The sequence below is a fragment of the Chiloscyllium plagiosum genome, unplaced genomic scaffold (genome assembly GCF_037043375.1).
Source record: "Chiloscyllium plagiosum isolate Xiang-an unplaced genomic scaffold, Cpla_swu_hap1 HiC_scaffold_3, whole genome shotgun sequence".
Lineage (NCBI taxonomy): Eukaryota > Metazoa > Chordata > Chondrichthyes > Orectolobiformes > Hemiscylliidae > Chiloscyllium > Chiloscyllium plagiosum.
Window position 1 is genome coordinate 141,478,746 of NW_028270141.1, and position 12,087 is coordinate 141,490,832.

Consider the following 12,087-nt stretch of genomic DNA (forward strand, 5'->3'; position numbering starts at 1 on the left):
CACCATTAAACTAGTTTGTTTTATTTCTAGAGTATTTTTAAATAAATTCAAGTTTCACCATCTGCCACGGTGGTTTTGAAACATCCTCAGAACACTAGCCTGGAATTGTGGATTACTAAGGTAAAAACAATGACTGCAGATGCTGGAAACCAGATTCTGGATCAGTGGTGCTGGAAGAGCACAGCAATTCAGGCAGCATCCGACGAGCAGCAAAATCGGCGTTTCGGGCAAAAGCCCTTCATCAGGAATAAAGGCAGAGAGCCTGAAGCATGGAGAGATAAGCTAGAGGAGGGTGGGGGTGGGGAGAAAGTAGCAGAGTACAATAGGTGAGTGGGGGAGGAGATGAAGGCGATAGGTCAGGGAGGAGAGGGTGGAGTGGATAGGTGGAAAAGGAGCTAGGCAGGTCGGACAAGTCCGGACAGGTCAAGGGGACAGTGTGGAATTGGAAGTTTGAAACTAGGATGAGGTGGGGGAAGGGGAAGTGAGGAAGCTGTTGAAGTCCACATTGATGCCCTGGGATTGAAGTGTTCCGAGGCGGAAGATGAGGCGTTCTTCCTCCAGGCGTCAGATGGTGAGGGAGCGGCGGTGAAGGAGGCCCAGGATCTTCATGTCCTCGGCAGAGTGGGAGGGGGAGTTGAAATGTTGGGACTCGGGGCGGTTTGGTTGATTGGTGCGGGTGTCTCGGAGATGTTCCCTAAAGCGCCTTTATTCCTGATGAAGGGCTTTTGCCCGAAACGCCGATTTTGCTGCTAGTCAGATGCTGCCTGAATTACTGTGCTCTTCCAGCACCACTGATCCAGAATTGTGGATTACTAGTCCAGTGTCATTATCATTACACTACTGCTTCCCCTTTGAGAGGATATGTTTAATAGTTGCAGCTGGTTCACGTGATGGGAAGTCACATACTTATTCACATAAGGTTGCAGATATTCTTTAATAATAGAACACAAGTTTATTACAGAAAATAAGTAAACAAAGATATATATGTAGAAAACAGTTAGAAAGATCATAAAAACATCAAATAAAAAAGTTTAAGCTAATTTACCAACATTATCTTTAGAGAGACTCAATCTTGAGAAATATAATTCCTTTCTAAATCTTTCTATTCTCTTTCCTTTGGACAATGGAGACCAGTTTTTAGATTCCTTCCCAAGTCTCCCTGTATGAACCTCAATTCTGATGGCATAGACTTCTTTTAGTTCTAAAAACTTGAATATATCCAAACTCTTCTGATTTGGAAACTCCCCAGACTAGCAATCACTGCTGAAGTGGCTAGCTCCACTGAACTGAACAATAAAACGCTGTCCTCTTGCTAGAAGAAAATCTGTTCTCTTCTGAACTAAGGCTCTCAAGCTTCTGTTCTCAAGTCAACATTCAACTAACTGCATCAATATGTTTGCCCTGCCTGTCATAAATTAAAACATTATAAACATAATTACAGGGTTTCTCCCAGTCAACTGCAGTCACTTTCTTAGAATTGATGCATTTAACTCAATTTTCCAAATTGACTTGGATCTTTGAAAAATATCTCCTGCAGAACTGAGCTACATCTATCAGCCACTACTTTGAAATTCAAACCTAAAAATGCAAGACATTATACACTGTGTATAAGATATATCTCCCATCATAACCTCAAGAATATATAATTGTTTCGTAATGGCACCAGCCTAGAAAATTATAGAAACTACCAGATATTAGATTCCTCTACCGTCAACTTAGAGTACATTCAGATCATCATTTCATTTTAGGATTGAACTCTAATGTAATACTATAGCTAAATGGCTGGATGCTGGCAAATAAACACACAGACACATTATGAATAATAAATAACATAGCAGAAATATAACTGAATTTTGCACTGCTGATTGCAGAGTATCATGCCGTAACACATAACTGGAGAAACTCCACTTTAACATAATGCCACACACAGAACATCAGAACCACTGGGTTACAACACATAATGTTTCGGATCATGAGACCCTTCATCAGAACTCTTTCCATCAAGCTTTTCCAGCAATTTATGTTTTGGTTTCTGATTTACAGCATTTGTGATTTTTTTTGGTTTCCATTGGGTTACACTCCTGATTATTATAATGGTGTGACCTGATCATTTAGATATTAAATGCATAATTCATACAAAAATGTACAATAGGTATCTGGTATTTCCCATATTTGACATGCCTTTGTGAAGCGGTGTGTGTTATAGGAATTAGTAGATGCAAGATATTTCAATAAGGTACAGTATGCAAGGCTACTCAACAGGATAAGTGCCCTCAATATTGGGGGGTTATACATAAGCATGGATAGAGGTTTGCCTAACTCATACAGAAAGAGGGTTGGAAATAAAGGGAGTATTTTCAGAATGGCAATGTGTAAACAGTGAAGTGCCACAGGGATTGGTGCTGGGGCCACAAGCATTTACAATTTAAATTAATGACGTGGAACACAAAAGTGAATGTACTATTACCAAAGTTGCAGATGACAAAAATAAGTGAGAAAGCAAATAGTAAGGATGAGACAAGGCGTCTACAGGAGGAAACATTGACAGGCAAAAACTTAACAGATAAAACATAAATGTGAGAAAATGTCAGAAAATGCACTTTAGCAAACAAAGAGGGCTTGATTATTATTTAGTTTGGGAAAAATACTGTAGAAAGCTGCAGCACAGATGCATTTGGAGTCCTAAAGCTAGCATCCGAGTTCGGTGTGTAATAGTGAAGGTAAATGGTATGTTGGCTTTTATTTCAAATGGAGTATAAACATAAGGAAGTTTGGCCAGAACTATACCAGGCATTAGTTAGACCACACTTGGAATAAAGCTAAAGAGAAAGTAAAATTATCCACAATTTCAATTCCAACTAATTATTTGGTACTGTCACAAAGCTAGTCCTTTTTTTCTAAAAGCTGTTCCTTGGCTCAAGGAGACTGTGTCCTTGATTTTTTTCAGAAGGGAAATAAACCAGGCTGGGCTCCAATCAGACTGATTTGGTACAGAGATGAAAAGGATTTTGAGGGGCCTTTTGTTTACATATAAACAGAGGAGACTTCAGTCCAAAGTGGTCATGTGTTAGAAGTGACCTGTAAATGAAAGGAATGGTCAGCTCTCCAGCTGGGCAGTTTAGTTCAGTCCAGAACTGGTTGGGTGTTCAACAGTGAACTGTGTGGAAACTCTTCTGCCCTTCTAACTTAAACCTGTAAGCATCTGATCCTTTTTTGTACTGTGTTTTAAAGGAAGTTTGCTTATTGGGACTGTTGTGTATATTCAGAATAACATTCTTCGGTCTAATTTAGATAGACTGAGCTCTGTAGGAGTTCTTTATTCTGTGTTTTATGGTGTAATTTTGTGAATAAATGTTTTGTCTTTGAAACCTCTACCTTAATCCAGGTAATTTTCTCTGTACAAATTGCAAAGTTAGGTCTGGGCTGCCTGCTTAAGAATGTTTTGAGTGGTCTGGCCTAGTCCATAACAGTAGACCACAACATTTTGGCCTAATAACATAAAAACAAAATATATGAGTGAACCACCACCATGCCAACCTCAAAGAAAATTCTTTTCTTGTATAACAAAGAAGTGTACAGCACAGAACAGGCCCTTTGGCCCACGATGTTGTGCCGAGGTTTAATCCTAATGTAAAATATAATAACTTAACCTACGCACCCCTCGACTCACTGCTATCCATGTGCATGTCCAGCAGTCGCTTAAATATCCCTAATGACTCTGCTTCCACCACCACCACTGGCAACACATTCCATGCATTCACAACTCTCTGCATAAAGAACCTACCTCTGACGTCTCCTCTATACCTTTCTCCTATTATCTTAAAACTATGACCCATCATACCAGTCAGTCCTGCCCTGGGGAAAAGTGTCTGGCTATTGACTTTATCGATTCCTCTCATTATCTTGTATACCTCGGTCAGGTCTCCTCTCTTCCTCCTTCTATCCAGAGAGGAAAGTCCAAGCTTATTCAACCTTTCTTCATAAGGCAAGCCCTCCAGTCCCGGCAGCATCCTGGTAAACCTTCTTTGCACCCTCTCCAAAGCCTTTGTATCTTTCCTATAGTAGGGCGATCAGAACTGGACACAATTTTCCAAGTACGATCTCACCAGGGACTTGTAGAGCTGTAGCAAAACCTTGCAGCTCTTAAACTCGATTCCCCTGTTAATCAAAAGCCAAAACACCATATTGCTTTCTTAACAACCCTATCCACTTGGGTGGCAACTTTGAGGGATCTATGTACTTTCACACCCAGATCCCTCTATTCCTCCCCACTGCTAAGAATCCTGTCATTAATCCTCTATTCAGCATTCAAGTTCAACCTCCAAAATGCATCACTTCCCATTCATCCAGGTTGAACTCCATCTGCCATTTCTCAGCCCAGCTCTGCATCCTGTCTATGTCGCACTGCAGACTGTAGTAGCCCTCTATACTATCGATGACACCTCCAACCTTTGTTTGTGTCATCTGCAAGTTTACTGACCCGCCCCTCAACCTCCTCATCCAAGTCATTTATAAAAACTACAAAGAGCAGAGGCCCATGAACAGAGCCCTGCGGGACCCCACTCAAAACTAACCTCCAGGCAGAATACTTGCCATCTACAACCACGCTCTGCCTTCTGTCAGCCAGCCAATTCTGACTCCAGGTAGCCAAATCTCCCTGCATCCCATACTTCCTGACTTTATGAATGAGCCTAACATGGGGAACCCTATCAAATGCCTTGCTGAAGTCCATATACACCACATCCACTGCTCAACCGTCGTCGACAACCTGTCTTGTCACCTCCTCAAAGAACTCAATAAGGTTTGAGAGGCATGGCATGACCTGCCCCTCACAAAGCCATGCTGACTGCCTTTAATCACACTATGCTTTGCCAAATAGTCATAAATCCTATCCCTCAGAATTCTTTTCAAAACTTTGCTAACCACAGACATAAGACTGACTGGTCTGTAGTTGCCAAGGATTTCCCTATTACTCTTCTTGCAAAGACAACATTCACCTCCTTCCAATCCTCCCGTGGAGAGTGAGGAGGCAAAGATCCTTGCCAGCGGCTTAGCAACCTCCTTTCTCACTTCCCGGAGCAGCCTAGGATAAATCTGGTCTGGCCCTGGGGACTTATCAATCTTAAATGTTTTCCAAAATTTCCAACACATCAACTTCATCAATCTTGATCTGTTCAAGCTTGCATCACAGCTCCTCAAAGTTTTCATTCACAATGAGGTGCCCTTCCTTAAAACCGAAGCAAAGAACTCATTGAGGGCTTCCCCTATCTGCTCAGACTCCACGCACTAGTTCCCTCCGCTATCCCTGATCAGCCCTACCTTCTCCCTGATCACTCACTTATTCCTCATGTATGAATAAATCAGCTGTTCACAGTTACCTCACCATTCAATAAACTCATAACTGACTGACAATAGCTATTTTTTTAACCACCTTGCTCTCTTGCTTTTCATCCTTTCGCACAACTAAACGTTTGACTTGGACTTCACAACTCCCCACACCACTTCCCTATATTTGCCAACATTTATCTCCATGCAAACACAGGAGAGGCATCACAGCCATTGAAGAAAGGGTATTTTACCTACTTCTACAAGCAGTAGTTGAACACCTTTAGGCTATTACAACATCCAACATCAAAATACAAATAACACATAGGAATGCAAGAAAAAGTAGGTCATTCAGCTCCATCATTCTGCTTCCCCACCCAATAGGATTGTAGCGGATCTTTCAACCCCCCCCGCTGTCCCTATATTCACAAATAAGTAAGTGCGAGGCAGCCAGCTGAGCAAGACAATTATATTTGTGGCAACCAGTTTACTTTACAGGTGATGCAGCAGGGTTGTGTACGTGATGACATCTCAATACCTGAAAAGCCATTGTTTATATCCTGATCCATACCACAAATGCTGCAGAGGGAAATGAGACAGACCTGGCCTTAACTTTGCCTGAAAAGTGAAAACCTCACGACAAACGATTTGGGAACTCCACCCATTTCATCTTGGTTCAGAAAAGACAGAATCCAACTTTTCTGCACGCCTGTGCTTTTGCTGAAAATCGGACCACAGCAGAAGATGAAAGTGTGTGCGTGACCTGACTCAGAGGTTTATTTCAGTCTGGTAACCTGCTGCTAAAGTTACCTGCATTCTTAAAGTGCATTATAGAGACCACAGGAGTGACTTTCTTTACAAACTGGCAACCTAAAGAGTCAAAGTACCCTGAGGACAGCACCAATGGCTAGAAGTTACAACCTACAAGAATTAAAAGCGCAAGGATTGCATTTTTGTTACTAAAGATACTGTCTTGTGTATGTCCAATTATAGATTCACAGGACTAGTTAGATCAAAGTGCAGATCATTTTTAAAACACCAGAACAAATCTTATGGTCAGCCTTGCCAGACTATAACTGTTATTTGCAAACATGGCTTAGTTTACAGAGTTAAATTATGGTGTTCAGTTGCAAGCTGGAGCCTTATCCAAATTTTTGGGAAAGCTTCTTAAAAAAGATCATGTACACAAAAAATATTGACACTGTTAAGATCAAATAAGAAGTGTTCAAGATTACAAAGTGTTTTGATAACATAAATAAAGAGAAACTGTTTCTACTGATAGCAGGGATGATAGAGAACGTAAATTGGAAGTAGCAGCAGCGAGGAGACTATTTTTAAATATGTTCCCTGAAGTGGTGGTGCAAACATCTTTATTTTTTTAATAGGGAGTTGGATAACTATTTGCAAGATGTGCGTCTGTGTTTGGGGAGGAGCTGAGTACTGTGGATAATTGGTTAGATGTTTCAAAGAGCTGGCACAGAAGAATCTGACAGAAGTGAAGACAACTATGTGATTTTAAAAATGCCAATGCAGTTACAGGTTTGAGCTGTGTCAGCATCATTCATCACCATTACCACTTCCAAACAATTGTGGCCAAGCTATATTGCAAGCTTAGAGAATTTTCTATATAAAGAATTAACATTAAGCAGTGTTGATGTCAGAGTTTGCCCAGCTAGGTGGGTGAGGTGAGGTGAGGTGAGAGTGACTGCCCTTGGCACCAAGGTCACATTTGATCAAATGTGGCATTAAGGAGCCTGAGCAGAAATGCAGTCAATAAGAATCAGCAGGAAAATTCTCTGCTGGTTGGAATCAAGTGTGATACAAAGAAAAATGGTTGTGGTTGGAGGTCAATGATCTCAGCTCCACGACATACCCACACAGGATCCTCAGGGTAGTGTCCTAGGCCCAACTATTTTAACTGCTTCATCAATGACTTTCTCTCAAACATGAAAATGGTCAGCAGTGGAGATGTTGGAGGTTTGCAATAAATGCTGGCTCAGCCAGTGATGCCCATATCACTTCAATACATTTGAAAAAGTAACAAAACCATACACAGTCCATGCAAGTTCCAGACTGTATTCCAGCTGAAGTGGAATTAATGGACACTGGTGTAAGGATACTACATTAAAATGACTTCAAGTAGAATTTTTAAATTGGTGAATGTCCATATACAAAGGCCATTGCTAGGCATTTTAAGCAAACATTATTCTTCCAAAATGAATGTGTGCAAAAGTAGTAGAAACAGCACTATAATGCCAACATGTTAAGCACTGCAAAATCATGGTTAGTATTCCCTCAAGTTTAGAGGTTTAACAGGAGATTTAATCTAGATAGTTAAAATAATAAAAGGGATTCAAAATGTAGGTCTACAGAATTGTTAATGCAGCATGAGGCCATTTTGACGATCATGTTTGAACGGGGTCTATGTGCATTTTAACTTAGTGACAATCTTATGCCTGTTCCACATAACCCTGCACTTTGCATGATTATTTAAAGAAAGAAACATTGGTTCTTTAACACCTCAATTGAAACTGCTTTCTCCAAGTTTCCAGGTGATGCATTCTAAACCCTAACACCTTGCTATGTGAATAAGTTTCTCCTCACTTGCATTTCTTTCTTTTGAAGACACAAAAATTATGCCCTCTGGCTGTCACTGTTGAAGAGTAGGAAAAGTTTCTCTCCAGTCACAGTGTGCAGACCCTCATGATTTTGAAAAATTCAATCAAATCTCCTTTCCCAGAAAAAACAAACAGTTCTGACTTCTTTAATATTTCCTCATAATTGAAATGTCTCAACATTGAACTGTTCTTGTAAACACAGAGTCCTAGAGCTGTACAGCATGGAAACCAACCCTTCGATCCAACTCGCCCATGCTGATTAGATATTCTAAATGAATCTAATCCCATTTGCCAACATTTGGCCCATGTTGCTGTAAACTCTTCCTATTCATATGTCTATCCAGATGCCTTTTAAATATTGCAATTGCACTAGTCTCCACCACTTCCTCTGGCAGCTCATTCCACACACACACACCACCCTTTGTAAGAAAGTGTTGCCACACCTTTCTAAATCTTTTCCTTCTCATCTTAAACCTATGCCCTCTAGTTTTGGACTCCCCTACCCTAGGGAAAAGACCTTGTCTATCTATGTCACACATGATTTTGTGAACTCCTAGAAGGTCATCCCTCAGCCTCTGATGCTCTAGGAAAAATAACCCCAGCCTACTTAGTCTCTCCCTATAGCTCAAAACCTTTAACCCTGGCAACATCCTTGTAAATATTTTCTGAAACCTGAAAGGGTCCACAACATCTTTCCTATAGCAGGGAGACCAAATTGCACACAGTATTCCAAAAGTGGCCTAACCAATGTCCTGTACAGCTGCAACATGTGCTCGCAACTTCTACAATCAATGCACTGACCTACAACAGAAAGCATACCAAATGCCTTCTTCACCATCCTATCTACCTGCAACTCCACTTTCAAGGAGCTATGAACCTGCATTCCAAGATCTCTGTTCAGCAACACTCCCCAGGACCTTACTATTAAATGTACAAGTTTTGCCTGATTTGCCTTGCCAAAATGCAGTACTTCATATTTATCTAAACTAAGGTCCACCTGCCACTCCTTGGTCCATTAGCTCATCTGATCAAGATCCTGTTGTACTGTTGTCTACACCTCCAATTATGGTGCCATCTGCAAACTTATTAACTATTCCTCCGATGTTCACATCCAACTAATTTGTACAAAATGACAAAAAGCAGTGGATCCAGCACCGATCCTTGTGGTATACCACCAGTCACTAGCCTAGAGTTTGAAAAGCAATCAAATTTCGAGCCAGTTGTGCATTCAAATATCTAGTTCTCCACGTATTCCATGTGATCTAACCTTGCTAACCAGTCTACCATGAGGCACCTTGTAGAAAGCCTTACTGGTCTATATAGATCACGTCCACCACTCTGCTCTCATGTCCTCTTCGTTACTTCTTCAAAAAACTCAATCAAGTTTGTGAGACATGATTTCCCACACACAAAGCCATGTTGACTATCTGTAATCAGTCCTTGTCTTTCCAAATACATATAAACCCTGTCCCTAAAGATTCCCTCCAACAACTTGCCTACCACCAATGACAGGCACACCAGTCTATAGTTCCCTGGTTTGTCCTTACCACCTTTCTTAAACAGTGTCACCACGTTAGCCAACCTCCAGTCTTCAGGCACCTCACCTGTGACTATCGATGATACAAATGTCTCAGCAAGGGGCCCAGCAATCATTTTCCTAGCTTCCCACAAAGTTCTCAGGTACACCTGATCAGGTCCTGGGGATTTAGCCATCTTTAATGCATTTTAAGACATCCAGCAACTCCTCCTCTGTATTTTGAACATTTTTCAAGATATCACTATTTATCTCCCCAAGTTCTCTATCTTCCATATCCTTCTCCAGAGTAAACACTGATGCAAAATACTTGTTTAGTAAGATTTGTTATCTCTTCTGCTCTCTCTCCAATGTGTTCACATCTGTCCTATAATACTGCACTCAGAACTGTACACAATACTCCAACAGAGGTCTCACATAAGTTCATCATAACATGTACTCTATGCCACAATTTACAAAACCTAGAATACTGTATGCTTTTTTACAGTTCTTTCTGTTCTGCATGAAAATGACTTGTGTACGAAAACACCCAGGACTCTATGCTCCTGCACACAATTCAAGAACACAAGTTTCAAAAAGCACCTTACAACCAATGAAGGATTTTCAAAGTGTAGCCCTGTGGTAGTGCAGGAAACAGGCAACCCAATTTGGACACAGCAAGCTCCCACAAACAGCAATATGATGATCAGTAAATCTGTTTTTGTGATTTTGACTACAGGATAATAGTTGAAAATGTGTTGCTGGAAAAGCGCAACAGGTCAGGCAGCATCCAGGGGTTGCTGGAAAAGCACAGTGGCTTGGATGCCAGTTTTAACGGCTTTGGTGGTTAACACTGTACCTGGGGATCTTTGGCCTGACAAAGCAACTGGGACATTGGTTGAACAACAGAACAGAAAATAAAAGCTTTTAAATATAACTATCAGCAATACCTGTACTTGGAGAGGAACGTTCCGGATCACTATTCAGAGGTACACAAAACAAGTCGGACCAGTATGTGTCACACACAAGTTTTACTGCTTGTCTCCCCCTCATCTGGGAACTTGTCCAAAAGATGGGACTAAAAATGGAACTATTGGGGCGAATGGACAAGGAAGGACGGAAACAGAAAAATAAATGTATTGTTGCACATTTTCCTTACATTGAAACATTTCCGCTGTTTTATCAAATGGTAAGTGAAGGTGGAGGAGGCAGAGCTTGCAGCTTGGATCCGGGGCCTAGCTTATGGTTTCAGTTCAGTCTCCAAAGTGCCATCTGCTCAGAGCCTGGGGCTTACCTGTCTTAAAGCGCAGATGCTTGTCGTTCGGGTCGCCGAAGTTTTCCAGCAGGGACAGGAAGAGGAGCCCGAAAGCGTTCTGGATGCCAAACACCGAGCCGTTACACCACATGGAGGCGAACATCACCACCCAGCCCCAGCCCCCCTCAGGGGGCACGAAGGGTCCAGGGGGTGGGGGGAGAGCACTGCCTGGGTGCTCAGAGGCTTGCTCAGGGCAATGGTCGCCATCCCCTGAGCCCGCCTGCAGCTTGCACTCCTCGTCAGCCACACTCGCCTCCCCGTTGAGAGGCTCCTTCTGGCGGCTGAGTGGGCTCACATTGCTGCTGCTATCCCGCAGCTCCCCCTCCCCCTCCAACGACTCCTGCTGCCCTGACTCCACAGGGTCGGCGTTCGGGTCCCTTCCTGTCATCTCTCACTACCGTCCCGTCTGCAGATCAAAGACCATCCGGCTATCGACCCTTCCCAACAACAAAGCTGGAAAAAATAAAATTAATAAATGCTTTGCGTGGCAAACTTCCCTTCTTTTGTGTGTTCGTACCAGTTCCGAGCACACGCTGTAAGATAAATCCGTTCCCTCTCTTATCTTCCTCCCCTCTGATTAAATAGTAACACTACAGCCAGTATCTGGCAACGTTTACCTTGGACTCATTCTTAAATGGTTACAACTTCTGGGCGTGGCCTCTCCATCGCCCAGCAATAATTGGACACGCCCTTTGCTCTCTCCTTTATCCTATTGGCTGTTCTGCCTGCCCATCACAATCAGGGGGCGCGGCAAGCTTCTCCACGCCCATTCCCTCTTTTGGACCACAGGAGGTCAAGGACATTCAGCCTCCCATTTTAGAATAAGCACCAGCGGGAACTGATAGCCAAGTTCTATACCCATGAAGGCAGCCTCAACCGCGATCTTGGGTTCATGTCGCTCCATCTGCAATCACACCACATTTCTGCATTTGTAAAATCTTCCTCACTGTCATGTTTTAATGCCATCTGCTTGATAAATTGTATGATCTTGCTACCTTAATAAGTTTGTACAATTTTGGATTACTTATTACTTTGGTTAGACCCTTGGCATGTGACTCTAAAACCTATCATGTTATTTCAGTTAGTTGGTTTATCTTCAGCACCACCTCACTTTTTTTTATAATTATCTCTCTGCCTCATTAATCGGATTATAGATCATCCTTTCACTTGTTTTTAAGCTGTTGACACTTTACTCACGCCATCTGACACTTTTGATCACTTGCAGAGACCTATTATTCGACACTCCACTCACACCATTTGTATGATCTTTCGATCTTTTTGCCCATGATCTCTCTGCCTATAAATTCTCTGCCTAT

The 12,087-nt window shown here is 42.0% G+C and overlaps 1 protein-coding gene across 2 annotated transcripts in view; it reads right to left on the reverse strand.

Annotated features, from left to right (window-relative positions):
• The window catches only part of slc16a10 (solute carrier family 16 member 10), a 129,532-nt gene extending 118,156 nt beyond the window's left edge, over nt 1-11,376 (reverse strand). For both annotated transcript variants that reach the window (XM_043687148.2, XM_043687150.2), the window contains exon 1: nt 10,751-11,376. In XM_043687148.2, the coding sequence (XP_043543083.1) occupies nt 10,751-11,159 (409 nt within the window). In that variant the 5' untranslated portion in view covers nt 11,160-11,376. The remainder of the gene's footprint in view (nt 1-10,750) is intronic.
• Between the last annotated feature and the right edge of the window lie 711 nt (nt 11,377-12,087).